This window comes from Symphodus melops (assembly GCF_947650265.1).
Source record: "Symphodus melops genome assembly, chromosome: 16".
Classification (NCBI taxonomy): Eukaryota; Metazoa; Chordata; class Actinopteri; order Labriformes; family Labridae; genus Symphodus; species Symphodus melops.
Window position 1 is genome coordinate 2,790,975 of NC_136706.1, and position 27,984 is coordinate 2,818,958.

General features: G+C 42.8%; 3 protein-coding genes across 8 annotated transcripts; 1 reads left to right on the forward strand and 2 right to left on the reverse strand.

Annotated features, from left to right (window-relative positions):
* Positions 1–11,636: 11,636 nt before the first annotated feature.
* mzt2b (mitotic spindle organizing protein 2B) lies at positions 11,637–14,706 on the reverse strand. Of its 6 annotated transcripts, none has more exons than XM_079364422.1 (5): positions 14,413–14,706; positions 14,028–14,209; positions 13,626–13,789; positions 12,454–12,576; positions 11,637–11,904 (listed from the first exon to the last, which is right to left on the reverse strand). In XM_079364422.1, the coding sequence occupies exons 2-5, from the start codon at positions 14,201–14,203 to the stop codon at positions 11,759–11,761; spliced, it is 609 nt and encodes a 202-aa protein (XP_079220548.1). In that variant the 5' UTR covers positions 14,204–14,209; positions 14,413–14,706; the 3' UTR covers positions 11,637–11,758. The 6 variants fall into 6 exon arrangements, with proteins under 6 accessions (XP_079220548.1, XP_079220549.1, XP_079220550.1 ...); XM_079364424.1 differs by lacking the exons at positions 11,637–11,904; positions 12,454–12,576 and adding exons at positions 13,192–13,323; positions 13,444–13,525; XM_079364427.1 differs by lacking the exons at positions 11,637–11,904; positions 12,454–12,576 and adding exons at positions 13,194–13,323; positions 13,444–13,512.
* Positions 14,707–15,039: 333 nt separating this feature from the next.
* trim23 (tripartite motif containing 23) lies at positions 15,040–21,925 on the forward strand. The gene is made up of 11 exons (XM_079364420.1): positions 15,040–15,197; positions 15,908–16,070; positions 17,446–17,567; positions 17,655–17,933; positions 18,519–18,701; positions 18,801–19,016; positions 19,228–19,362; positions 19,470–19,599; positions 19,686–19,796; positions 20,398–20,522; positions 20,627–21,925. The coding sequence occupies exons 1-11, from the start codon at positions 15,048–15,050 to the stop codon at positions 20,804–20,806; spliced, it is 1,794 nt and encodes a 597-aa protein (XP_079220546.1). The 5' UTR covers positions 15,040–15,047; the 3' UTR covers positions 20,807–21,925.
* Positions 21,926–22,616: 691 nt separating this feature from the next.
* Positions 22,617–27,976, reverse strand: ppwd1 (peptidylprolyl isomerase domain and WD repeat containing 1). Its single transcript, XM_079364419.1, has 11 exons — positions 27,616–27,976; positions 27,413–27,515; positions 27,040–27,143; positions 26,547–26,667; positions 26,011–26,458; positions 25,731–25,921; positions 25,311–25,500; positions 25,038–25,219; positions 24,865–24,946; positions 24,431–24,613; positions 22,617–23,562 (listed from the first exon to the last, which is right to left on the reverse strand). Exons 1-11 carry the CDS (start codon positions 27,749–27,751, stop codon positions 23,419–23,421), a joined length of 1,884 nt encoding a protein of 627 aa, XP_079220545.1. The 5' UTR covers positions 27,752–27,976; the 3' UTR covers positions 22,617–23,418.
* Between the last annotated feature and the right edge of the window lie 8 nt (positions 27,977–27,984).

Genomic DNA, 27,984 nt, shown 5'->3' on the forward strand with positions numbered 1-27,984 from the left:
TTTTGATGCAGGAGGGGTTTTTTTTTAGCAATGGAGTATTGACTGTATTTTTGTATTGATCCAAGCATTGTTCTTCTCTCTGCTCCTGTGCACAGACTTAATGTTTCCACTATAATACAATTGATGCATTCAGTAGGGGGAAGAAGTAGGGTGGGACACATTGTGATTAGTACTACAGTAGAGTACAGTCAGTGTTGCTGTGAATGGCACACATCTGTTCCTTCTCTACAAGAGCAGCTCTGTACTGTCCGGGCTGAGTCGTCCGAGGCCTCCCAGGAGCTGGAAGGTTAATATTTGAAGGGAGGATGGCCCATAAATATGAGCAAAGGGACTTTTAATTAAATAAGCACTTCTTAAATATTCTCCTGGGCCTGCTGCTTTTGTTTAAACATGATTGATTGACTACTATCTCTCCAGGCAGGACCATTAGTTTCGCCACTCCCCGCCATACTCCCCTGTATTCTCTCCGTTTCTCCAGCTCTGCCAACATCTCTCCTCCCTTTCTCTCTCAATTACCCTCCTTCTCTCTCTCTCTTTTTCCTCCCTCTGTTTTTCAGTGTGTGTTTGCGTGTTCTCCATGCTGTCAGCTCTCGTTCCTTTTCTCTTTCCATCAGTCCACGTCCCTGAGTCTCTCTCAGGAGGCCCATATTTCTCCAAACTCCTGACAAGGTAATGAGGCCATGCTAAATCCTACCACGCCCTGGAGCTACATCAGAAGGTGGAGGGGCCGGTCTGCCCTCGCCTGGCCCGGCCTGGCCTGGCTGCCTGCACGTCTGTTTCCCCGAGAGGCATATGCCGTCATCTGTACGCTAAATAAAACTTCTGATCTGCACAATTTTGCCAAAAAAAACCTCAAAACAAATAAAGAGCACAAAATAAATTCTTCTCCTCTGTTTTTGTTTGTTCATATCTCCCTTCTTCCCCCCTTTCGTCCTATGGAGCTGCTGGAGCAGCAGTCTGCCATGCTCTGCTGATTTCTAGCTGGAAGATGGGGATTGGCGAGGGAGCTCAGTCTGGCTGTGGGCAGCTGAGCCATGGACAACACACACACACACACACACACACACACACACACACACACACACACACACAAAGAAAAAATGTGTAAGTTAGGTATGAGAGAAATTTTGTGTTTTAGGTTTCTGTGGACATTTTCACCTTGCAATGCTTCAACAGTTACGACTTACAGTACAGCTGTCTTTAATCTGCATACTTGTGAGCATTGATTTTTTTTTTCTTGAACACATTTTTCAATTTATTATCATATATTTGATTCTTTTCAGAAAAGAAAACCGCCTCCGTTAGTAAAGAAATGTCATGTTGTCATAAATGTGTCACCTTGAGATGAACACATCGCTCTCTTTGGCGTTCTGTGGATTTGATACGACACCGTTTGTGAAAAGACGCCGTTTGCACACGTCAATATCTGGAGCCGTTTTTATTTTTTTTCCAGGCAGGAAGGAATTGTACCAAACATCTACACAGAAAGCTTGAATAGACCACTGATTGGTACGAAAAGGGACGATGAGGATAATAGGTTTTTGGTACAGTAGACAAAAACAAGTAAAGGAGTCCGTTTTAGTTTTTAAGACAAAATATTCTGTTGGTTTGTTCTGTCTTCTGTGTGATTTGAGGATTCCTTGTGGATAAATATAAAGCCAAACGTTTGTTTTAGTTTCACAAATCAAATTGTTCTCTTGTTTTATCTTTTTTTTTTTTTACTTTTGATTTTTTGGCCATTTTTGCCTTTATTGGTGAGGACGGCTGAAAAGAGAGAGAGAGAGAGCGAGCGGGGGATGACATGTATATGAGATACATAACATAACCACCAGGCTACAGGCGTCCCAATTGATCTCTTAGTTACTGTTTAAAAAACAAGTGTAAAGTCTATGGCTGGTATTCACTGAACAAATAGTTCCTTTTTTGTGGTCAAACATTTTTATGATGATTTCATGATTTATTTTCAAAGTCAAACGGCCCTCTTTTTTTAATTGTGAGCAAAAACAAGTTCATTGAGAGCATCAAAATAGTGTTAGGGTTTGTTTAAATACATCCAATAGTCCACCTATTCAACGAGTCATTAAAGAGTAAGGGGTAGATGTGGGTTTGTTTTTGATTGACTGATCAAATAGTCCTCTTCGAAGCGTGTGCAGAAACAACAAAGCTGAGGGATTCTTCCCCGGAGATAAAATGTTGAAATACATTTGCATTATAAAAGTTTTAGGGTCTTTGTGTGTTAAAAAAAAGATACACTCGTCCTCATTTTCTTAATATATATAAGAATTGGATGTAAGGGTCAGGGTATGTGTTTATCAACAGATCTAATAGTCCTCATGTGTACGGTTTAAAAAACGAAGGCTCGTCATTTATGTTCAAGACAAAGTTTTAAAGTTACGATTTATAGATACAAAGATCAAAGTGTTCAAATTGTAAAGGGAGAGTTTAAGTTAAGGTACGTGTTTGTTTCAAAGATTGAGAGTGTATGTGTTCGGTTCTGTTTTGTCAAATGCAGTAGAACTCGATTTTAAAAAACTATACGCGTACGTTGCATGTGCAAAATAGTGAAGAAAAATACTTTGAGATGTTTTGTATCACATGCACACAAAGAAGTACAAGGAAAGAGTACTAGCAGTTTAAGCAGGAGAAATCCTGCAAGCATCACAGAAAACATCAGCAGAAAATCTTTCATTGAGCAGGTGTGCCAAAAGCAAAATGGGCATCTTAAACTTTACGAGTAGAAAACAAGAAACACAATGCAGCAGGAAAAAAAACATGGCAGGCAGGAGGGGAACATTTCCAAACCTGTTATCATGTAACAGCTTTGGTGGAATTCATTAGCGCGTATTGATCATGTAAACAGAACAACATGTTTACCAAACACTTTAATGATACTCCTGAAAAACTGAAACGCAAACAGAGACAGTGACATGGATGGGTGTGTGTGTGAGTGTGTGTGGGACGGAGTGACACTCCACAGAGAGGAGGAGAGAGGAGGCAGGAGAGGTGATGGTGTGATAATGGAGGCAGTGGAGAGAAAACACTCGGAGGGGTGTCGAGGAAGGGATATAGAGACGATGGTTGCACTCCAAGTATTGGACAGAGACGCAGGTAAAGCATGCTGCAGGTGAATGGAGGAGGGAGGACTGTGTGTGTGATAGAGAGAGAGAGAGAGAGGGAGGAGGGGGAGGGGGTAGGGAGGCATATTAAAAATGCAGCAGTGGGGAGCAGGCCGGGGATTCACAGTAATTAGATGACAAAACGGCGGCGGGCTGGAGATGAGAGAGAGGGGTCACACACAATGCCACTGCCGCCGGGTAATTTGTAAGTGTCAATCACCAGCCTGCCAGGGGAAAAGTGAGAGGGAGGGGAGGGAGGGGAGGGAAGTGGAAGGGTGAGGAGGGGTGGGGGGGGGCAGAGATAGGGGGAGTGAGACAAAATATGAGTGTGCTAGCGGGCTGCAAAAGACAGGAGGGAAGGAGGTTTATAGAAAAAAAAAGTCAGAGGAGACAAGAAGAAATGCAAAAAAAAAAACAGTGATAGAAAGTGACACCTGATTTTTTTTATATTTATATTCAGAGCAGAATTAACAGGAAAGTCTTGCAACAGAAAGTTTTCAAAATCAAGCTGACACTTTTGCAAAAGCTGTTTTTCCTACTTTTCCCAGCATCAACCTGAGCTGCACATACTCTACAGGAGGAATGAATGTAATGTGACCCACAGGTGCAATTCCAAAATAATCCAGCAAGTAAGATGCATCATGTTTGTACCATAGACTGTAAATAAATATGGACAACACGTCTCTGACTCCATCTGTTTTACAACATGGAAGCAGAAATCGGCCAGCTACAGGCGCCGACATGTTGATCTGTTGACTTCATTTGGAGGAAAGACACGAGCAGAAGGGATTCTGACCGAAGTGAAGTGAAGCCGCAGAACTGAGGCCAACGCTCTTTCACATTTAACAGCTAATGATTGAACAGTCTATGAAGTCCACATCAAAACAATTTCTTGTGTCAGCTTGAAACATACGCCCACCGCCATGCGTTTAGTGTCCATGACGTTTCCTCTTCTACTCTGCTAATCCAGAAAATGCGGAGATCACAAAGTTTCCTTAGTAAATGAAGGACTGATAGGAGTCACAATGTTCCTCTAACTCACTTTATTGCTCCTGCCTTCATTAATAAACTGTCGAGCTTAAATTAATTGCAAACTTCTATAAGTTCAGGTGCATCGACACGGACACGGTCAGATCACTGAGGCACATGAGGAGCTGAATGAAAACAGCATTAACCTTAACGGGATCAGCAGTGTATGTAAATATTCAGCATGTTACAGGGTAATCGTATGGGCTTCTGCCGTGTGCTTTGACAGACAGGTGAATGTGTCTGGAAGAAAGCTCTTTTATGCTTTTCAGAGGGGGTACAATGGGGGAAGTTGTTGGCATTATTCCAGGGAGCCAGTGTGTTTGGAGCCAACACAATGGGCAAGCATGCACAGCAGCGTGTCGGGGTGCACGGGGCGACACATGCACAGGACACCTGACATCGTGCAGACACGCACAGGCATGCGTGCATGGAAACCAGGGTGAATGCAAGAGGGCAGAGACATGTGCATAATCCACCTTAACGTATGCAAAATACTCGAGTCAGGGCAGTGACATGACATGACACTACTGACTGACACATGATGGATCCCTTATGAGTATGAAGCTTCGCACAGTAAGACTATTGCATGCACGCACGCACACACATGAACTTCAACAAGGAGGTTTTAGTACAATAATGTTTCGCGATCAAAGAATAAAAAAGAGAACGAATGTATAAGAAAAGGAAACACATAGCTCTTCCATTGATTTGAGTCGTACACGGAAATAAATACAAAAGCAGAAAGCAAAAAAAACAACTCCAACTTAACAGGTTGGAAAGTTCAGTAAGTTCTGCAAATTGAAGGTGTATTAATTAAAACACATTGTTAAAGGCAATTAAAATCTTTGCAGTGGAAAAAAAGTGAAATGCAAAATTCACGAGTCAACAGCTGAGACAAAGAAACGGTTCCAACCTCTGCCTTAATTAAAAGGAATTTGGAGCCGTGTAACTCACACATGCACACAAACACCTTTGCAGGTGTCTTAATTGAGGAATGATTAAAGTCATCCTTTTTTTTTACCTTGTTTGTTCTCCAGTCAACAATTAGCAGCTAATAATACACAGCAAAGTGATTGTTACCTCTCTTTCTTTTAACTGCTTTCACACCATTTTTCTTTATGGAGTAACAATGTGCTTTCAAATTGACTTCATCAAAGTGGGTAAAAATATCCCTGAACAGCTTCTTGGAAGCAGGAAACGCGATAAATATAAGGCAGCTATTGAGATATAAATGTATGATGATGAGTATAAACGATAACTGAAGTACTTACATACTTCAGTCTGTAAAATATCACAAAGTTGTGAGCTTGTTTTTTCTTAAACTTCCTGCTTGATACTCCCCCGATGAGTTGATTTTAGACAAAGCAAGACGTCTTATCTCTTCGCTAAAATTGTCCTATACATTCATTTCTTTAAACCTTTTTTTAATTTAAGCTTGCGCTGTGTCTCCTGATGACCGTGATGAAGGCTACAAGCCAAAACACCGAAGTTAATAAACTGGATCTTCATACAAGTGTTGCTTGTAGTTTTCAAGAATCGCACAAAAGAAGTTTGAAACTGACTGAACAATCAACAATCACCTGACGGCCATTTTCAAAAACAAATAAGCTAACAAACAGACGTGAAAATTAATTTAAAACAAATTAGAATTTGACCCAATGTCATAAATGAAAATAAAAACTTGTAAAAAATGTTGTATTCTTGTGGCTGTCACCATCTTTTTTTTTTGTTTAACACGTTGGACACAAGAGGATCAACAGGTTAGCTAGTGCTAAATTATGAGCATGGTGCTTCTTAAAATTGTGGAAATTGGAAATTAATTAGAAAGCAAAATGAACAGGCTGTAAATAAAACGTATAAACGTCTGAATCAAAGAATTTAAAACACATCAAGTGAGGAAACCGAATCAAACAGGTGAGATTAGGAGTCAAACAGCTGCGTCACACCTTGCATAGTTTTATTAGCGAGTGCAGACTGTTGACACAGCTTAGAGGCACCTTTCTGCAAAAAACACTGAGCCACAGCAAGCAACGCAAAACAATTAATCCAAGACACAACTCGAAGACAGCTGTGCACAATGTCTCGCCTTTTGTGTATCAGTGTTTATACGTGTATGTGTGTGCGTGTGTGTGAGAGATGTGTAACCTGACAGCCTGCCACACAATAGGGGTCCAAGTGAGTGTGAACTCTATTTGCTCCCACAGCTGCTATTAACAGACGGAAAGAACAGCTTCTTGCTAATAAAGTGAATAAATAAATAACGCTTAAGAGGCTATGTTTACCTCCTCAGTGTCTCTGTCGATAAAGCTACTTAACAAAAAAAAAGCAGGGGAAGCCTTTTGCGGTCTAAATCTCTGTATACATGTGGATTAACTCTCTTTAGTAGATGTCATGTATAAACCTGAGTGATTAAAGTAGCTTCGATAATCTAATGTATGCTGTGTTCCTGGTGATATTCATCTGAAAACAGGCAAAATACTCTGCATTTATGTCACCCATTTAGAGAGGTGTATCATTGAAGGAAGCTCTTTTCAAAGATACAGATGGAGAATTTCAGTGGGACTGTCCCTGAAATCCTCCTGATTAGTTTGTCCACACGTGCACCTCAAAGGTGGTTGACAATCCCGTTGAGACAGGAGGGGGGCTGGAGGTCTTCTGAGGGAAGACAAGGAGGCTAGACGACGCTAAAATAAGATTATTCACATCGATATCGATGCTGTGTGTAGTTGGAAAGAATCACGATATTAACGAAAAGGTGAAGAAGAACATGTTGGTGATCAGCGTACACAATGCAGCTGTTTCATAACGCACACAGCCACAGGCACGTGCAGCCACTGCAGAGAATAAAACATCACCGCTCGAGTAATAACATCCTGCTGCGTTCTCGCATCAGCACTCTCACTACATGCTAACCCCGAAAACTTCAGGAGTTCTACAGGAGTTTTGTGTTGTGTGAAAGCGAGTGGCAGGGTAACTCACGATACGAAACAACCACGGTAAAGAAATCACGATATCTGGTTTACTGAAGAATATAGTAATCCTCTTAAAGGTAAGTGCACAATGTAGATTTGGTATAATTTCTTACTAAATAAACGAAAAAACTGGGTTGACCAGGGGAAGCTAAAAGGATACCAGGAGAGTGACGCTTTCACTGTGGCCATCACTTCTCATGTAGCATTTTATCTTCAAACAGTGTTACAGGGAGCAGATTTTCCTCTGAGGACAGTTTGTGTACAGAGTTAAGAACATGTACTAAAGAATCTTTACATTTCTCTCATCGTGCACCTTGAATGAAAGTACGTACCTTTTAAATACAGATTCTTGACTCTGTTTTGATGAATTGTCATATTTGGTTGGTTTCTTGACATCAAACAGAAATAGACTTTACTAAGCTAGTTAATGAGGGCAACGGGAGAGTGGCATGTTGTGGTCCCGCCTCTCACAGTGACCAGCCGATTGTAAATTGATCCCATTAACACGAGAGAAAAACCAGCTCTGACATCTCGAGATATTTACAAAAATGAGGGGAGAAAACTGAAGTAGACATATGACAGAAAAAAATGCAAAAATCAAATGTAATGTTTGGATGCATGTCCACTACAGGCTTCTGTATAAGTGAAATGTGGGACATGCTTATAGAACTTCTTTTTGGTTCTGCTGGCTCATGTTAATCATACATGACCACTGTCTGAGAAAACAAGCATCCACAGAGTTTGATCATTACTAGAATTGTAGAATAGGAAGTCTAGTGTTACAAAATATCCAAGATAAACATGTATATAGATTTTTTTTGTACTCAGGATGTTCAGCAGATTATGCAGCAAACCAGACTTTTTTTCTTCAGCAGGAGGCATTTCCAATCAAAATGTTTATTTTTTATTTCTGTGGTGTATCCAGAGTAACTGAGACATTGTTTCTGGAAACAATGGCTGTTTGTGATTTTTTTGTTTTGTTTTTTTATCAAAGGACTTTGGTTAAAGTTTGATGAACAAAAACTGAATTTTACTGAAGCAGGAGCTGAAATCTCAGACATGGTTTTAAAAAAAAAAAAAAAATGTATTCACGTTGTACATCAAACAGCAAATATGAAGCAATAGAGGTTAAATGACCCTGAAGGATCTTAGCTGCATGACTGTTTGTGAAATAAATAACAAAATAAATGGCGTTAAAGATGCTGATCAAGCTACAAGAGGAAGACTGATGGAGAGGAAGGAGGAGTGTTTAGCTGCTGGTTGAAAGACTACAGAGCGCAGCAGAGAGAGTGAATGGAGATAGAGACAGAGGATGGAGGGAGGTGGGAGGAGTAGGGAGGAGGGGGGGCTGAGGGGCAACAAGATGGAGAGAGACTGCCTGCACATACTGTCAAGGCAGTTAATATAAGGTGTGGAGATAAGGCCCCACAGACAAACATTGACCAAATCAGGCATTTCAGCAGCGCAGCCCCAACTGTCAGTCAGCCTGAGAGACAGACCAACAATCAGCACTCTACCTCTGATAAGGGCTCTACTGAGCGCGTGCAGGAAATAGCCAATCTGCAGCCAGCCCTGGCAAGGAGGGTGATGGCAAGGGGGAGGAGGAGGAGGAGAGGACGGGGAGGGAGGGTGTGATGATGGAGAGGGAGCGAGGTGAGAGGAAGGAGGACAACAAGTGAGGGAAAGTGGCCTATAAATTTAGAGAGAAATGTGTGGAAGAGTTCAGAGGAGAGGATAATACCTGAGGGAACGAAAGAAAGAAAACAGGATGATATCCCTCCACCCGAGTGCTCTCACAGAGACAGACATGCAGTGATGAGGGCTTTCTTTTCTTTCTCTTTTTTTTTTTAAAGAGAGAAAGAGAAGTGTGATATCGCCGCCTAAAATAGTGTCTCTCCCCAGGTTTTTGTCACCTGGGAACAGCTTGCAGGGAGAGAGTGTGAGAACTTGGTTTAGACCAACACCTTGCATTAATGATTTGCCAACAGCTTTGACTAGCTCATTATTCAACGTGCCGTGCCTTGCCTCACACACAATAGCATCATTTCATCGTCTCTATTGATTAATGGTGCGTATAGTGTGTACATGCGCGCACACGTCCACATGAGTGAAGGATAACACCGCCTCTTTTAATGGAGGAGTCTACACTTGCTATGAAATTCCCTCATAATAAAATAAACACATCCAAAATTGCAGGAGTGGATGCCTATGGAACAACCAAGGCCCGACCTTAAAAGCTTGGACCCACAGTGGCCCCTAGAGGTCGCACACGGAACTGCAGTCTGGCTGCAAGTTTGAAGGAATAAATTCCCAGCTGTTTAGCTTTGTCAAACACATTTAGGTTCCCTCCAAGCAAAACAGCAGCGAGCACCAACAGCTGGGAAGTGTTTATTTTGGGAAGTGTTGTCAGAGGGGTGTCTTAGCTTTCCCGTCCCTTCCGCCATTAGCAAAAACCACTGATAACAGTGGGAATCAAGCTCAATCACAGAGGGCCGGTTTGTATTCCCATTTGTGTTTGCATGCACCGCAGGGGGAGGGAGAGATATGTAGGAAAACAAGACGAGGGTGTCATACAGAGACCAAGCGAAAGGGTTAAGTTCCCTCCCCTGGTTGCATGCTGCTTTCCCTTGCTCTGTCAAGCCCCATTAAACCTGCTACACCACAGCAATAAGGTGCCATCAATTACAGGCACGCTGCCATCAATGCAGAGCGTAGAGAAGAGAGGAGAGGCAGGAGCACATAAACAGGACAAACGGCCCACATAAAAGACCTGCAGCGACATAAAGCCCTGCAGCCTGCCTCTGTCTCTGTCTCTCTGCAGGTTCACGGTCTGTGTGTTTGTCAATGAGAGCATGCTTTGTTTACAATATTCATTTGTTTCAGACTCACTTTCATTCATGATAGTATGCAGATTTACAAAAAAGGGCTAAACACATTTTTTTTTAAGAAAGAGGCCCCTTGGTGGTGGTTTCTGTGTCTCTCTACTGCCCCCTTGTGATAAATGGAGAGAAATGCAGAACAAAAAGCACGAGCTTCAATTTCGAAAATTTGACTAATATATTAAAATCTGTGTTGTCACATTCTTCAAGGTTCTTCCCTGTATTATAAGCATTCAACAGGAGAAAGACGGTACGGCTGAACTCTTTCAAGCGCCTAATAAAGAGGATGACAAAGACAACCACTGAACTGAGACCCGGGAAGGTAACTTCTTTGCAACCTGCCAAGAAGAGAAAGGAGCCGTCTTTCTTTGCCTTTTGCTGCTGTGTGCATTGAGCGTGAATAAAGTTCTCTGTGCGAGTCGGAAAAAATGCCAGAAAGATGAACCTTTTGTTGTTTTACAGAAAGAAAAATCCAAAATAACCCTGACATGTTGTGTGTTGTCGTTATTGTGACTTCCTCTGAATGTTTGGCCTTCACTCTGCATGAGTGAGCAGAGATTGACACGAGACGTTTGTTTGCATATTCATTTACTGAAGAAGAGGCTGCGCTCACCTGAAGTCTGTATTTCAGAAGTAGCAGCAGAAACTTGTGATCAACTCCCCCCTCCCCCCATTAAGCAAATATGCAACTTCAAGCTCCTGTCAGGATCGTATGGTTGGGCGTTCATTCTTGTGCTTTTTCTGATCTTGTCTTGAGCATTTTTAAGTTGAGTTCCTCCTCCAGTCTGCTTCTGGAACAACGGCGCTCGTGCATGTACGGGGATTGAGGGGTGTGGCTTTTAAGGACGCACAGAAGGGAGGGTGGTGGGTGTGGACGTAGCGAATAAGGAAATGCTACTTTCTAAATCATGCTAGGTCATAATTCAGGTTTAACAACTTCCTAACTTACTATCAGTAAGCAGTATTTAGAAGGTAGCGAAAACTCGATGTTAACGACCTGTTAGCGATAGACTCTGCTCATGTTGAATAAGCTACAAAAACTGCTTAATAAATAAGACGCCAATATGCTACTAATTAGCATGCTAATGCGCGAATAGTTAAAGAATATTGTGACCTTCATTTAAAGTGTGACAGATAAAATTTCTTAGTTTCTCAGTAAGAAGCAATCCTTTTGCACTCCTCTCCACTGCACTATTATCTTCTCTCATTTAGTCTTATATATATATTAAGTATTTAATGAATTGACTTTGTTTTCTTCATGTGATGCAAAAAGCATCATATTGCATCACATGAAGAAAACTTCCAGGCAAAGAAAAACATATTCTCGTCTCAGGGCAAAATGAGGGCTGGATTCATGACCATTCAACACTACTACCATGTTTCTAATGATACAAAGCTTCATGCAAATGGGTGAAGTATCCCTTTAAACAAACCTGTGTCAGAGAAAAAGTGTAAGCACGTGCGATAGTTCTGTAGTTGTTGCATTTATTAGATCATTTGTTGTATAAAAAAAATCCAACATAGAAGTATTTGTTTCCGTTAAAAAAAATCTACATTTTCCTCATTTGTTACATGAAGGAAAACTGAAAGTAACTCATGCCAAAGTGAGAAGCATCTTTCAACATGTATATGTGGAGAAAGACGTTTTTGTCTGTTTCTGTATTTTAAGTAAAACAACCCCTTTAAAAAAGCAACACCAAAAACAAAGATAATTTAGCCGTAAAGAAAACTATTTACAAATGGAGTCGTTTTGACACAGCGCTTATGTGGAGTTTATCTGTGAGGAGGAACTACTGCTGCCGGAGCTCTTAGTCTTCGGCCCTCTTGTGGCGCTGGGCTGCCGCTGCACTCGCTGGCTGGAGGCTTCCCTGCTCTTCTCACTGTGACTCGCTCCGGTTTTACTGCGCACTGCTGACACAAAGAAAACAAAACACAGCAAGTTAAAAGGTGCATTATGAGCATGGTTTTATTCTTTTAAAAAAAGCACTTAAATGAAGATGGAAAGGAGCAATGTGAAGGACGAGACATGACTCAAAAAAAGAAGAGGAGATGGTTTCACTTTCTCACCCTCTTTTCAAGGGCAAGATTAAAATTATTAAGATTTAGATTAAGATTTTTTTTTTCATTTACCCTGTCAACCCCCTGAATCATCCAGCTCCTTCTCATTCAGCATAAACTTTAGGATAACTCCCAAACTCTCTCTCTTTAAAAACTCCCAAATGAATAAATTATGCAGTGAAAATGTCCACACCCGTCTTTCCAATCTACACACACATGCATGCACACAAACACATGCATGAACACACACAGTTTCAACTTGACAACCGCTGTGAAATGAGGAATGCACAGCATGTAGTCTGACACAACCCTTATAGTGCACAGACAAAACACTCATTATATGGGAAACGCGGGCAGGCAGACAGATGGATTTGTGGGACACGGTGCAGCAGAGGGGACCTTGAGCGTCTTGGGGGCCGTAGACCACAATCTTAGTGCTGACCCTTGCGGCTCTGGGGCCAGACGCTGCGGGAGGAGCTGCAGAGAGCTTAGGGCTCTTCCCAGAGACCAAAGAGTCCTCTTCTTTAGGAAACAAAGAAGTGCAGAAAAATAACATTTCAAGGAGACAGAAAAGAAATGAGAGAGCGCTGTGACATGTACACGGTGAAGATCAACTTTACAGAGTGTCTGCTGTAAGTCCTGGTTCTTCACTTCAGGAGAAAGACCAAAGCATGAGGTGAAGTGAGGAGGGAGAGTCGTGTGTGTGTGAGGGGGATTAGTCAGTGCTGAGTGCGAGACAGGACCCTCGGCTACAGTCTGTACTGTGCTTAAGATGAGGGATGTGATTTTTCTTGACATGCTTGAAAAGAGAAGCGAGAAGAAAAACTCAAAGGCAGAACAATAAGAAGGAAATTGAAAAAGGGAAAATCTGTGAAGACGTTTCAAAAATTTGAGGCCTTTTTCTTCACTTTCAGAGAAAAGCTGGGTGCCGTGGATTGAGAGACCTTGAGCTCTCAACACTTTGTGGAAAAATATCCACACAAAATATTTAGCCTTGTCAAACACAAACCTTTGACATCCAAAGATTTAAATGTTTTCCATGATTTCAGGTATTGCAACTTTTATTCTCACAACTTTCTAGAACACAATCTGCAGAGGTTTTTCTTTGGAGAATTTGCAGCTGCACAAAAAAAAGAAGTGAGGGCGTGAATAACCTTCCTGAGGTGAGGTTTTCTTTTATCACATGAATGCTACATGTCACAATGTGACTTGCTGAGCATAGATTAGGTTTAAGATGTTTGATGGGAGGCTCAAAGCTGGAAACTTGACCTGAATTATTAAAGAAATAATAAATAATAATAAACATTCATTACTGTAAAAAAAAAAAACCTCAGCTTATTTGAGTGAGTGATCCAGCTTGAGGTGCCCTGCTTCTGGACCCTTACTCACAATGTAGCTGGCATTAATGTGACACCTGTGGTATCGGGGCGGCTGTCAGACCTCTGCTCTGGACTGTACCTGTTAGAGAAACCTTTACCAGCATCATATCCATAACTTTACTGAAATCAAAGTCATCCTGAAATTGAACTCCATTATTAACTTTGTGTTTCGGTGTTGCTCGTGACACTGACCTCGGGCCTCGGTTGGTGCTGTGGTGATGCTGGTCGTGTGGGAGGTCACTGAAGGCTCCGCTCCGCCACAGCTCTCGGCGACCCTCTGACCTGCACACATCGCCTTCAGAGTCTGGAAGACTGCTTGTGGAGCCACGTTCATCTTCAACAGGTCCACGATGATCCTGGGCCGCAAAAAAATAAATAGAATAAAATGGAGAAACGTTGAATCAGTCTCTCTATCTCTCTCTCCAATCATCTCCCCTTTCTGTGAGAAAAAAACCCATTAAAAGGCCAAACCACACTGACAAGCAAGTTAGCAGACTCTAAAGGAATCTGTTTCAGTCATCATTTGCCTTCAGTCTCATTTTGTGGAATAAATCGTTAAATCGTATTATCCCTGGTTCCTGATGATGATCTTACTTGAAAACCTCTTGGTCCACAGTGATGCCTGCAGCCTGAGTGAGCTCAAACAGCTCCATCTCTTCAGCACTCAGGACTTTCTTCTTCTTGATGGCATATTTCTGCACATTACTGGAGACCACCAGAGCTGGAGAGTCCGGGGCGGAGGGCAAAGTCTGTGGAGGCTGCTGAGACATCTCTACCTGACAAGTGGACGGGAAAGAATAAGGAACACACAACACACATATGTGCAATATTATTTCAGCTGTTTGATGCTGCGAGGGACCGTGGTACAGATAAAATACCTTTATCGACCTTTTACACCAAATACTAACAAACATGAAGACAACAGAGCAGAAGCTGAGAGGGAAATCAAACTGATAGTCTACTAAAACAAAATACATACCGTTAAAACAAGCGCCGAAAAACACAACAGTTCCTCAAGCTGCTTCCACCAAAAACCAGGCGCGCCAAAACAACGTCATAACCACGAGACAAACAGTTCACTCTATTGGGAGTTGTAGTCCTGTTGTTAGACGATTTAAGTCTTTGAGAAAATACAGCTTTTTTTTTCTTTTTCTTTTTTACAAACTTTGTGCATTTGTTATTAAACTAATAAAGTTACATAAAGTAATTATTTCATGCTGCTTTTGGTCAGCTATAAGTTCAAATAAAAAATGTCAAAAGGGTATTACAAAACACGTACATTAAAGGAGAAACAGCAAATCCTCAATTTTTTGATGTTTCAAAGCTGGTATAACATTTCTGTTCAAAAATCCTGACGTTACCACCGTTACAGTTAATGATGAAAATACATCTACTGTGTAAGTGCGCATGCGCTAGTCCTTAAATTAAGGGACTCACTTCTAACTCGCTTCAAGACTCGAAAGTGATGCCTTCCGATTGAGAAATTAAAATAGGTCACATGGAAGTATAGTACATTACATTATCCAGTAGGAAAAAAGAACAAGAGGACGAAACAACAGCACCGTTTGCTAATAATAATGCTCCAAGAGCGAAGCCGGAAGTACTTTTGGGAGAATGCTCTTGCACTTGCTCAGTCCTCTCCGGCGCTGTCGTCCGAGAATGGCCGCTGCTGCAGCAGGAATAAACAAGCAGGGCGCTGCAGCGACGATGATGATGGAGCCCTGTGTCCGACACGGGAGGGGAGCCAGTGGAAACACCGTCAAGGTTGTAATGCTTCCACTTGATTAGAGAACATGATAAATAAAAAATAAAAATCCACAGTGATTCGCTTGTTTGATGAGTTTGCACAAAGGATCATCACCAGGCTAGTTAGCTGTCGTGGCTCCTGAGTGTTTGGATGAATGCTGCTGCGTTGGCGTTGGTTGTCCGCAGTGGATGCCAGACCACTCATCTCTCTATATTATTTAAGAGCTGTGTGCAAAAAGTCAGGATTGGATTGCTTTCTGCGTATTTATTTTGTTAAATGCGTTGCACATCATTAGGACTGTTGTTGGCTAACAGGGCTGGCTTGGCTGCGTCTGCATGAGTTGTGATGAAGACCTTTTAGGTAGACTGCAGCTCCACTGTGTGGTACAAGAGCTCACATGATTGATTTCAAAAGTCAGAGCTCAGTTTGCATGCAAGTTAGCACCTGCTTTTCTCTGTAATAGATTCAATCTCGACTTAGTAGTTATGTGATGTAACCAGGTGAGTTCAACTCTGACATCCTCAATCACTCTTTGTTGTTTGTATATAATTCTTCATGTAGACTGTCCCTCTGCATTAAGTAAGTCACATAAATAGTTAAATTGGTGCAAGCTGTTAAACATATCTCAGCTGGTCCTCTGCAGCAGTGTCTGGCACACATGCAGAGGTTTTTTGTTTTCTGTTTTTTTTTCTGGAAGCTCATCATGTTGTTGTGTTTTCATTTCAAGGTGCTGGAGTGTGGTGTTTGTGAGGACGTCTTCTCTCTCCAAGGAGATAAGGTCCCTCGTCTTTTGCTCTGTGGTCACACGGTGTGCCATGACTGTCTGACCAGGTTGCCCCTCCATGGCAGAGCGGTCCGCTGCCCCTTCGACAGACAGGTCACCGAGCTGGGTAAGTCATGGGGTTATTATTTATTTCTTTTTTTAAAGCCAGTGACGCAACAAAATAATCATCCCTGGTTTGATTTTCTTGTGATTTAAGATTAGTTTCTTGTTAGTGTTTTTATTTTTCAATCTGATTCTGGCAAGCTTCGCTCCGTTAAAATCTGAAACACCACGACGTCTAAACTCACTGAGACCTGACACATCACGTCGTCTGTCTGGAAGATCAGGTCAAACCAGCAAGACACAAGAAAAGAGCTGACAGAGAACATTTCAACACCTTCAAATCAGAAGCTGCAGTCATTTCTGAAATCATGACTGCAGATAAAATTGATTGACAGCTCCTATTTTTCATGGAAAGTTATTTTTTTATGAAAGTTAAGATGTCAAAATTAAAAAATACGTTGTTTTTTTTAAATTTTTTTTTTTTTATCAGTTTTGTCTTTTTTTGTCTTTAATTGAGAGGACATGCAGGAAAGGAGCCACGGGCCAGAAAGGTGCAATATCTTGTGATACAGCATCTTTTAAAACCTGACCATCTCTATTATTGTTATGATTTATCAAACTTAATTTGTTGAATTTTTTTATTTTATTTTTTTACTTACAAAAAATTTCACGCTGTCTAAATTGCGTAAATGTATTTTCACATTTTTCAAAAAGATTGATTTAAAAAAAGGTATCGATTATTTATTATCATAATATTGAATGTTAAAGTTCCCCATATTGAAGATGTTATAAGTGGCTCTTTACATTTATCTATTCACGCTAACAGGTCCACTGTGACTGTGTTGTAGTGTATTATTTTTCTTTGTGTTATTCACATGCTTCTTTGGTGTTAGGGATTTTCTTTGGGGATGTTTTGATGCTGTTTTTCCTCCTGGTGTGTAGCTCTATATCTTTCTCTGTTTAAATGGACATCAGCGTCAGACATCCCGTTTATGTAAGACAGCATGAAAGACTCATTCACAGGCAGAACGTTTAATTATGTGTGTATTTGTGTTTCTATTTGAAGCTTTTGGTCTCGTTAATGTAAAATGGAGAAAACAATGCTGAAGTTAAGAAATCCTCCTCCTGAGCACGTTAGCAAACTTTGAGCTAGCTGTACACAGTTTTAATTCCATCTCAACATTTCCAAATATCAGCTGGAATATGGATAATCCCTCCTTATAATCAAACCATATTATTTGGGCTCTCGTGTGGACACACACTGGGCGTATTCAGCTGGTTTTCAGTGGATCGAAAGACCAAAACTTTAAAAACTAAGAAATGTGTGTGTGAAGTTATTTCTGTGTTCCTTTACACTCTCATTATTTGTGCACTTACGGAGGAGCTCTTCCCCCTCTTGTAGTCATTTGTCTCACTCGGTTTTCTTTCTTCATTTTTAGGGGACTCTGGAGTTTGGGGTCTGAAGAAGAACTTTGCCCTGCTTGAGCTCTTGGAGCGACTCCAGAATGGAGCGTCCAACCAGTCAGGGATGGCGGAGGACGCTCTGAAGGGCATGGGAGAAGTAAGACCACTCGGATGTTTATGGTCGAATGTTGTTAAATCATCTGCTGTAGTGCATTTAAACCTCACCGTCCTTCTTGTCGTCTAGTGTATAATCAGGTGTGATGAGGACGAGAGCCACACGGCCTCCATGTATTGCACCGTGTGTGCCACCCACCTGTGTGCTGAGTGCTCCCAGCTCACACACTCCACCCGCACTCTGGCCAAACACCGCCGCGTCCCGCTGGCCGACAAGCCTCACGAGAAGACTCTGTGCCTGCAGCATCAGGTCCACGCCATCGAGTTCGTGTGCCTGGAGGAGCCGTGTCAGTCTGGGCCCCTTATGTGCTGCGTGTGTAAGGAGTACGGCAAGCACCAGGGACATAAGGTAGTTCAGTGCGGTCGAAACTGTGGAATTTCAAACCTTCCCTCACCGGAAGGAGCCTTCAGAGAAAGATACCTTTTGTTTTCTAAAAGCAGAAATGCACGTTAAATTCCCTCACTTCGAAGCCTCCAAACTCCATTGAATGAACATGTAACTCTTTCTGATAGGCGCTGCTCCACAGCTGACTTGTTCTGTATTGATTTATTTGTTTGATGTGTGATTGATGTTTTAAATGGTTAGCTAAAACAATCACTCTAACTCGTAAACCAGCCGAGGCCGCCGGAGAAACAACGACTCCTGTGTCGGGTAGGATGAAACCACCGTTCACTGTTTCAAGTTCAGACACTTAAAATACCTGTCAGTGACACACACACACACACACACACACACACACACACACACACACACACACATTCATTTGGTTCCCTCGCCTGCAGGGACGACATTCAGAGCCGTTACAGCTTGTTTCACAGCTGCTGGCTTTAGGAGCTATTCCAACACTTTTTTTTTTCTTGCACTCGAAACGTCAAATTTTGCCCAGTTATTTAAAAAAAAAAAAAACAATGTGTTTCCATTCTTTCTCTCCAGCATGCCGTTCTGGAGACTGAAGCCAATCAGATCCGCGCTTCCATTTTGGACATGGCCCACTGCATCCGCACCTTCACAGATGAAGTGTCCGAGTACTCCAGGAAGCTGGTGGGCATCGTGCAGCAAATCGAGGGAGGGGAGCAGATCGTGGAGGACGGCGTCGGCATGGCACACACTGAACATGTAAGATCTGTCTTACAGCTTAATCACAGCGGAGGGCGAGGAGAAGACCTTTCCTCTCTTTACTGAATCCCCCCCCCCCCCCGTGCGTCTCCCCATCAGGTCCCTGGCACGGCAGAGAGCGCTCGCTCGTGCGTGCGGGCGTACTTCGCAGACCTCCACGAGACGCTGTGTCGGCAGGAGGAGATGGCGCTGAGCGTGGTGGACGCTCACGTGAGGGAGAGGCTGATCTGGCTGAGGCAGCAGCAGGAGGACATGACCATCCTGCTGTCCCAGGTGTCCACCGCCTGCCTGCACTGCGAGAAGACACTCCAGCAGGTACGAGACACGACAAGTTCAATCACACGACTTTAAACCAAAATACAAATTCAGTTTCGAAAGCGGCGCTCGAGTAGAAGAACGGCGCTCCTCGCCGATGTTTTCCTCGTGAGAACGATAAACGGCCCTCTTCTTTCTCTCGGTGATGGCGTCCGGCTGCTCAAAGAAGACTTCAGTAAAATGATCGCTGTCACTTCCCTCCTCCTTTCAGGACGACTGCAGAGTTGTGCTGGCGAAGCAGGAGATCAACTGTCTGCTGGAGACGCTTCAGAAGCAGCAGCATCAGTTCACAGAGCTGGCAGATCACATTCAGCTGGATGCTGGCATCCCCGTCACCTTCACCAAGGTACGCACTGTCCTCACGCACCGCTGCGCTCAACTGAGCGCTCACAGTACAGAGCCTGGACGTGCTCAGATGAAAATAACAAAAGGGAAAATGTGACATTTCTTTAGGACAACCGGGTCCACATCGGTCCAAAGATGGAGATCCGTGTTGTCACTCTGGGGCTGGATGGAGCCGGAAAGACCACCATCCTCTTCAAGCTGAAGCAGGATGAGTTCATGCAGCCGATCCCAACCATCGGTACTTACTCCGACATTAAGACGTAAGAATGACACTCTTTAAACGTGTTCAAAATGAAAACTTTCCTTTTTGTTTTATTTTGAAAGGGTTCAATGTGGAAACGGTAGAATACAAGAATCTGAAATTTACCATCTGGGACGTGGGAGGAAAACACAAGCTGAGGCCTCTCTGGAAACACTACTACCTGAACACTCAAGGTATCGTCCCTGCTGCACTTTGAATAAGTTCTTCTGTCTCGTCTGAACATGTGAAAGTGAAATATAGATTCAAAGAGGATTCAAATTCAAAATCTCATCCACACACTGGGATGGACTCTGCAGCCGCTCAGGCTGACATTCAAACTGTGTGGTTTGAATATCAAATATTATCTGCAGTGTCAGAGGGCAGAGAAAAGCTGATCCTGATCAGACCGGCGCATCCCATCCAGCCTGAGTCTGGCTGAGCTCACTTTCATAAACAGAAATCTGACACCGCTCTGTAAAGCAGAGAAACAAAATGATTGATTCTCCTCATATCAGAGGGGGGATTGGCTTTGGATTAAGAAGCAGGAAATCGTGTGCATATTCTGATTTATTTTTTATTTTTTTTATGGAAAGTCATGATTCATGTAAGTCTCATCTTCAGGTTAGGAAATCAGGATTTAGGTTTAGGTTTGGGTTTTTGCAGTTCCTGTTAATATTTCAACGTTTGTCTTTGAAGTTCAGATTCAGTCGATCCTCGGGGAGATGTGCAGTCAGGGCAGTTCTGTGTCTCTTCAGTTCGTTTTAACAGCCTATGACTTTCACTGTGTGTGTGCAGCGGTGGTGTTTGTGATTGACAGCTGCCACAGGGACAGACTGATGGAGGCTCACAGCGAGCTGGCCAAACTACTGACGGAGAAGGAGCTGAGAGACGCCTTGCTGCTCATCTTTGCCAACAAACAGGTACTGAGAGTGACTTCACTGGATTCTTCATAATCTGAAGTTTTATCCGGTGTGAAGCGGATCATCTTTTTTTGTTTTTGTTTTTTTGTTTCCCATCTTGGCAGGATGTTCCCGGGGTCGTGTCTGTGGAGGAGATGGCAGAGCTGCTGAGCCTACACAAGCTGTGCTGTGGGAGGAGCTGGCACATTCAGGGCTGCGATGCCCGCAGTGGGATGGGCCTCCACGAGGGTCTGGATTGGCTCTCCAGACAGCTGGTGGCCGCCGGCGTCCTGGACGTGGCCTAAATGTCCGCTCGCTGTACAACTCTACTGACTCTGCCCTCCTAACAACTAAACCTACACATGAAATACTAAAGCTCTAAGCCCGCCCTCCTCATCTTTCCTCCTTTGTGCACCATTGTGGGCAAAGAAAACAAAGATGTAAAACTTTCTCTATAGTTTCACTGATTAGGTAGATGGAAACCTTCTTGCAGTAGGACTTCCTGAGACAAAGGCAAACTTTGGTATCCGTAAACTTAGGCTCTATTTTGCTTTAATATTTTGGGTTCTAAATGAGCAAACGGTACAAAAAGATTTGGAATTAATCCAATTTATTACTTCAGCCAGCAGCTTAAAACTGATGCAACATAATCAAATATGCTAGGATTAAATCTGTCTCCTTAAAAGTTCTCGTTTTCGCCCCTGATAGGCTCGGAGATAAACCTTTTTGTAAAGAACTGAGATCCCCTCAACGTTTTGTCATTAGCACTCTCTACATCCACAAAGTCTGCTATTTAAAGCCGCTATGGGGAGTTTTTTTTTTCTTATTATGAAACACACTGAAATAAATAGTGATTCCTCTGCATGACCTACAAAAGCAAATGAGACTCAGCCACCAGATTTATTGTTTTTCATATTTAAGTTTTTAACATCTGTAGCAGATGCCCTCAAATTACCCACGGTAAATATCCGGAGTTCATTTTACGTCCGACTGTTAAGAGAGAGGTTCCTCGCTGGAGTTTTTTTTTAACTTGCACAACATGGGAGTTGTTCAGTCACTTGATCGTTTGTATTATCCGACATGCAACATGTTTTACCAGATTAAAAACCTTATCCATGTAATGCAGAATAACACCGAACTAACTAATATCATTTTATCTGGATCCTTGATGGACAGTTGAAACAACCTGAGTGTCACTTTGGCTAAATCAAGCACTCAAAGCTCCCGAGAGGATTTTTCAGTTGGTGTGATTTTGGCGCCCTCTGTGGACAAAAGTGGTACCGATTTGCAGATCATCTTCTGTGCATGTGACAGTGTTCTGAATTACATCCCTGCTTCTTTTTTTTTTTTTTTGCAGTCAAGTTTTTTGATTAATACTAATTGAAAACATGAGCTAGTTTTCAAAGCACTTTCCCACAGCAGCGTTTACAAGTATGAAAAAAAATAACACTAATGGTAGCGATAGAGGCATCAGTATTAATCCCAGTGTGGTCACAACCTGCAAAAAGCTCCTCACAGTCGCTTTAAAGTGGAAACACTTTGAACAGGCATCCCAAAAACATTTGTTGTTTACACATTACAGCCTGTAGCTGCCAGGTGAAGAAATCCGTTTTGACCCTAAAATACTTAAAAATAGGATTCAGCGATAATAACTGCACTCTTGGACTACAAACGTTTCATCCTGCTTCATTTTGAGCCAGCTTCCCAGTTGCTTTCTTTACTCTCTCTCCTTGTTACTATACGAGGTGTTCGTCGGACATCTTAAACTCGATAACAAACTTTTCTGTAGATGTTTATAACGCTCATCGTGGCCTGACCAGTGTAAACTCTGTATTTCCTCTCATAGGTCATTTATAATAACCTCCTCTGTACGTGACAGTAATAATAAACCAGTAGTTTTTAATGGTAACCATGGCAACATTCACACAACGTTGGGCGCAGCAAACGTTTTCTGCTTAATTCTGTATCTGCAGGTGAGGGAGACGGGACAAGAAGTTTCTCTGTGGCTTCAAGCTGATGCTCACGTTCAGACTTTGCCTTGACATCTATTGTAAGCAATAGCAGCTGTTCTTTCATGCCGTCTTTAAGTTGCGTGTTTGTTTCCCCCCCCCCCCCCCCCCCCCTGTGCTATATGACCCTATTTAAAGCCACAGCTGGTCTTGAAATGGCGCACGTGTAGTTGTTGGGTTTGTAGGTATAATGCGGTGTTTGCTGAACTTATTTATTTGAGCGTGAACTTTGATACGAGGCAGTCGGGGGGAAGGAATCCGGAGTCTTCTCGCGCATCGATTCTGCCTCTGCTTCGTGGAGTTTGTCACGCGCAGATTGTGTGGCGTTTGCTGCCTCTCTACCAGTTTGGTCTAGGAGCTAATGAATCCGCCGTTTCCTAATGGGCTGCGTATGAATCTTACTGCAAAACAAAATGTCTCGTGAAACTATTTAAACATCTACCAGGTTGTGTTTGTGCATACAAAAGCCTGAACTTTGACCTGAAACAACGTGAAATATGGAACCGAACGCTTACACACTTGTCATGTAATTCTTAAGAACCCATCATTTGACTTTGACTCTTGTCTTTATTCATTGCTATGTAATGTTAACTATTTGTATGTATAAAATTGGAACAAAAAAACATGCACGTGTGAAAAAGCCTTTCCACATAGTTTGTGAAACATTTCCGTTTGTTGTTTTTTTTAAACGTAGAAGCACAATGCGCATCGAAACCTTTGTTACGAGTGACTTGATGATGGCTTTTTGTAAATTATTCATAATGTGATGCTGTAAAATAAACTAATTGAACTTATTGGTCTGGTTGTTGAATAATCATAGTAAGCGCAATCACTCATCATTCTTTAATCACATGTTCTGGTAAAAAATAAAAAGACACTGCTGTACAGGAAGTGACGGAGACGTTCGATCACTTTATGGTGATGTTGATGATGCTGATGTCTTCGTACGGTTTGTCCGTCTTGGGGTTCACTTTCACATTGGAAGCCCTCTGGACGGCTTCCATGCCTTTGGTGCACCTTCCGAACACGGTGTGCTTGTTGTCGAGCCAAGGCTGCAGGGTGGGAAATGAACACGGTGTGATAAATCATTTAAATGAATAACGAGCATCTGAGCACTTCCAGAGATTAAACAGTAGAGGACATGACAGGACCTTCGTAGGAATAAACCAGCATCATGAGGGATACTGTGGTGCCAGGATAACAGAGATGAGATTAAATCTATTAAAACTTTGTACATTAATTGCTCATATTTAAATGCTCAATTTACGTTTATTTCTGCCCCTTCTTTAAAAAGTCACATTCTCTGTATTTTAATCAAGTTTAAATAAGTCTCGGAGCTCCTCAAAAAAAGGGTCTTGCTGTAAATCCACTCTGATCCTGTATTTGATCATGTCTATAAACCCCTCTATTTCAGCCCTGCTCAGAACAGGCTGTTTCTGTGTCTGTAGCTTTAAATATGTAAATGAGCTGTGTCTGACCACCCTGGGTTGGCTCGCTGCTTTCTCGCTCCATGTCCTATTGTTTACGGTGAGAAGGCAGACTCAGAGGGCAGAACAAACACCTAGCTGTGGGAGTGTCTCCCACCTGGGGGAGGGGCTACTGCCCTTTGTGATGTCATGAAGGGAAAATCTCAAAATGGCCTGTTAGAGCACACATTTTCTGAAAAGTGGAGCAGGCAGAAGACGAAGAGGATGGACTTTCTTATACTTGGGGGGTTTGAAGACAGATAAAGATATTTGTTTATATTTTTGGATTTTAAGGGTTTTAAAACCAAACAATCTGCATTGTTTCCATAATCCTGAATAAATAAAGTACCAAAACTAGAAAGAAAAGTGTCTTAAGTTATCGGAGTCTTAGGTCCACATCGAAGCAGATGTCTGAGACAGGCCTTCTTTACAAACTACAAATAAAGCAACTTACCGTTGGTACAACGGTGATGAAAAACTGGGATCCGTTGGTGCCGGGGCCGCCGTTCGCCATACTGACTGTGTACGGGCGGTCGTGTCTCAGCGTGGCGTGGAACTCGTCCTCAAACTCTCCTCCCCAGATGCTCTCTCCTCCCATTCCTGTGCCAGTGGGGTCTCCTGTCTGAATCATAAAACCCTGCACAGAGAAAATAAGACGCATTTTTAAGGGCAGTGCTGTCTTTTTTAGCTCCTGTGAGGACTTTTCAATATTGTTGGCGCCCCCGTGTGGACAAAGCAGCACATCTCATCTCTTTCCTGACTTTGTCATTTTCCTTAAAAGTAACAGGCCATCTCTGTTCGCTGGCTAAAGCGACTGGAATTCTTAAATAAAATCATAAAGAAGCCAAAAATAGAGAAGAAGATAAAAAAAACACATCGCTGACGTACCTTGATGACTCTGTGGAAGATGTGTCCGTTGAAGTAACCGTTCCGGCTGTGGACACAGAAGTTCTCCACAGTTTTGGGACATCTAAAACGTGAGAGAGAACAACGCGGTTGATGTGTTTAAGCGTCGATTAAAGGAGACTTCTTCATAAAAACTGGTGTTTTCTAGAACTTACTCTACTGGGAAAAGCTTGATGTGGATGTCTCCCATGGTGGTGTGGATGATGGCGCTGTCAGACACCCTCTTGGGACCCTCAGCCTGCGTGGCGGCCATCACCTCCTCCTTCGAGGGCTTCTCGTTAAAGATGTCTCTGTCCGAGTCGGCGCCCTTGGTGTCCTCTGGTTCTCTTTTGGAGAACTTGAAAGAAAAAAAAAAGAAGAAGAATGCATCAGGACTGAATGGAGATCAAGAGAATGCAGCTGCAACACCCTGACATTTGGTATCTCACCATGTAGAAGCGGTTCTTCTTAAAGGCGGTGCAGAATATGGTGGGGTCAGGCTCCATGTTGTCTAAGGCCGGGTTGTCTGACGCCTTCATCTCTACAGTGGGCGCCACGTGCATGACCTTGGCGATACCCTGGAACAAGCTCAGCTGGACCACACGGATGTTCTCCAACTTCCCGAGGATCCGCACACACCTGAAGGCGAGGTCCAGAAAAATGTGTGACTCTATGATCTACTTAATGTGATGGACGGGTCACGACTTCAACGCTCAAATTTTAGAATCAACAACTCCTTTAATGAAAATTAAAACTGGGAACTCAGAATTTCCCGCTTCCCAGTTCAACTTGAACGCAGCATATCACCTGAAGACTCAAGCTTCCAACTGAGTTCATGAGGAACGCTCTCCTCGATCTTGTCGACATACCTGTTGGTTTCTACGTTGATGACCTTGATGCCCAGCATGGTGCCGTACATCACAAAGTGTCCGGTCTCATCAAAGATGATATTGGTTAGCCGGATCCCGTCCACCTTCTCCAGCTCTCGCTCCACGGCCATCCGCCTCCCGAACTCCATGTCAGGAAGCTGCTGCCTCATCTGCTGCAGCTCTGTGAACATCTAACAGACAGAGCAGGCTGGGTGTAAGCAGAGAGACTCGCACCATGACTTAATATCTGAGCACATCGAAGTGTGAGGGGAGGACTTACAGACAAAGATTCATCAAACACTCTCATCAGCTTCCCTGTCAGGAAGCGGAAGATCCGGACTTTCCTGTCGGTGGCGATGGTGGCCATTTTCTTCCCATCGGAAGAAAACGCCAGACTGGTCGGATACGTTTTGTGTTTTGCAAATTCATACAAGTCTGTGTCTGTTTTGTATTCCCAGCTGACGTATTTAGGAAATCTGAATTCATTCCGGAGGCCTGTCCAGTATTCAAGCATGCCCGCTTTGTCGGCAGAGACGATGACTCGGAATTTGGGATTGAGGCGGATTTGGGTGAGCGGGGAGGAGTGCATCTTGTCAAAGACGTGAAGCGGCTGGTTGCTTCCTCTCCCGTCATAGACGAAGATCTTCCCCGTAGATTTCTCTGAGCAGGCGACTGTGGAAATGGCATCGCCTGGATTATAGACCCACTCACTCTGGCCCGGATGAAAGCTGCACGAAGGAACCGGAAAATCGAATTAGGTCAGGGAAGAGGCATCTTTGTAAATATACACACGCTTTACGTCACATACAGACTCACCCCAACTTCAGCATGTTGATCATGTCAAAGTTCACAACATCGAAGACTTTCATGGCCTGGTCGTCACCGACAGTGCACAGAAGAGCCCCTTCAGAACTGACTGCAATGCTTTCTATCACACCTGCACATCAACGAGACGACACTGTATCACGTATGTTTCTACAACATAAGCTGAGGAATGAAGGAGAGGTGGCGATTGATCAGCTCGCCTGTTGCTGTAAAACTAGAAGTGCACTGCAAACATTTACCTATTGATAAATTCATATGTTTGGAAACGTTACACAAATATGTGATCTGTCAGGATCCCAAAGACTATATTTTCTTATACGACCTATGTCGTATATGTCTCGACTTCTCTGAGTTAGCTTTAGGAATATTTTTGACTCGTCAAATTTAAGAATTATGTTTTTGGTCTTGGGGGGAAATAAATCACGTTTTCACAGTAATTTAACAGTAATACTTTTTTTGGTCTTGAATGAATCCAAACACTCACTGAGATGACTTCGGAAGTGTTTGACAAACTCAATTCCCTCGTCCTCCTTCTTCTTCCAGAACTTGACGTGGCCGTCCGCGCTGGCTGTGATGATGAAGTCGGTCCTGGAAGAACAACATTGACTTTGATAAGACACAAAAAGCGGACAATACACGTTCACACACCCATTCACTTACACTGTTGATCCTACTGACATCCATCATCACTTTTTCAATTTAATTAATACTTTTTTGTATATAAATGGCAGTGACTTTGTATACGTAACCCTCATATGAGGTCAAAACCCCATCCATGTGCACACAGGCTCTGTGTAAATAGTTTTCTGCTACAGCTCAAATATACTTTTGTAAAAGTTAAATGTTGCTTCACTCACTTTGAACATGCTATGTGTGAAATAACGTCTCTGTGCATGTAGCTCCGTTCATACATGGCAGCCGAAGGCAGGTTGTCCAGATAGACTCGTTCAAACTCGAGCACTGGAGATAAACAAGACATGTTTAAGTTAGCGGGAGTTCAGTTAGCATGCTAGCATTGCTTCAGTATGAGAAGAACCGGATGTTTAGTCTGAAAACGAACCTTTCCTTTTTTTGACCGTGGAGGCTTCGCTTGGCATAGGTCCGACCCACTCATCCTCTTCTCCTTCTCCTTCATCCTGCCCTGGATCATCTTCTGCCTTACGTTTCAGTTCCACATTGTTTTCAGCCGCCGCCATCGCTACAAACTGCCCGTGTGGTCCTCTCCGAATTACGGTACTTCCGGGTTTCGCTTCTGTGGTGTGTGTTTTATTTTACTCACCTTTTATATTCTAATCCCAAAATATCCACAGATAAATCATCATATGTGTGTCTCAGTTGATGTCTAAATGTTTGTTTCTGTTTTTTGTAATGTTTAATTTAAATATTCCTGTCGTGGAACAACAAATTTCACTTGTTTTGAATGACCAGT

Bases quoted from the DNA above. Each gene is read 5' to 3' on its own strand.
- mzt2b (XM_079364422.1), bottom strand. From the start codon at position 14,203: ATGTCTCAGCAGCCTCCACAGACTTTGCCCTCCGCCCCGGACTCTCCA. The intron at 13,790-14,027 runs GTAAGATCATCA...TTTGCGGCCCAG, and splicing joins GTGGACCAAGAGGTTTTCAA to GATCATCGTGGACCTGTTGA. The intron at 12,577-13,625 runs GTCAGTGTCACG...TGTTTCCTAAAG, and splicing joins AGCACCAACCGAGGCCCGAG to AAGAGGACTCTTTGGTCTCT.
- trim23 (XM_079364420.1), top strand. From the start codon at position 15,048: ATGCTCTTGCACTTGCTCAGTCCTCTCCGGCGCTGTCGTCCGAGAATG. The intron at 19,017-19,227 runs GTACGAGACACG...TCCTCCTTTCAG, and splicing joins GCGAGAAGACACTCCAGCAG to GACGACTGCAGAGTTGTGCT. The intron at 19,363-19,469 runs GTACGCACTGTC...ACATTTCTTTAG, and splicing joins TCCCCGTCACCTTCACCAAG to GACAACCGGGTCCACATCGG.
- ppwd1 (XM_079364419.1), bottom strand. From the start codon at position 27,751: ATGGCGGCGGCTGAAAACAATGTGGAACTGAAACGTAAGGCAGAAGAT. The intron at 26,668-27,039 runs GTGAGTGTTTGG...GTTGATGTGCAG, and splicing joins ACACTTCCGAAGTCATCTCA to GTGTGATAGAAAGCATTGCA. The intron at 24,614-24,864 runs GTACGTCAGCGA...TTCTCTGTGCAG, and splicing joins TCTTCCACAGAGTCATCAAG to GGTTTTATGATTCAGACAGG.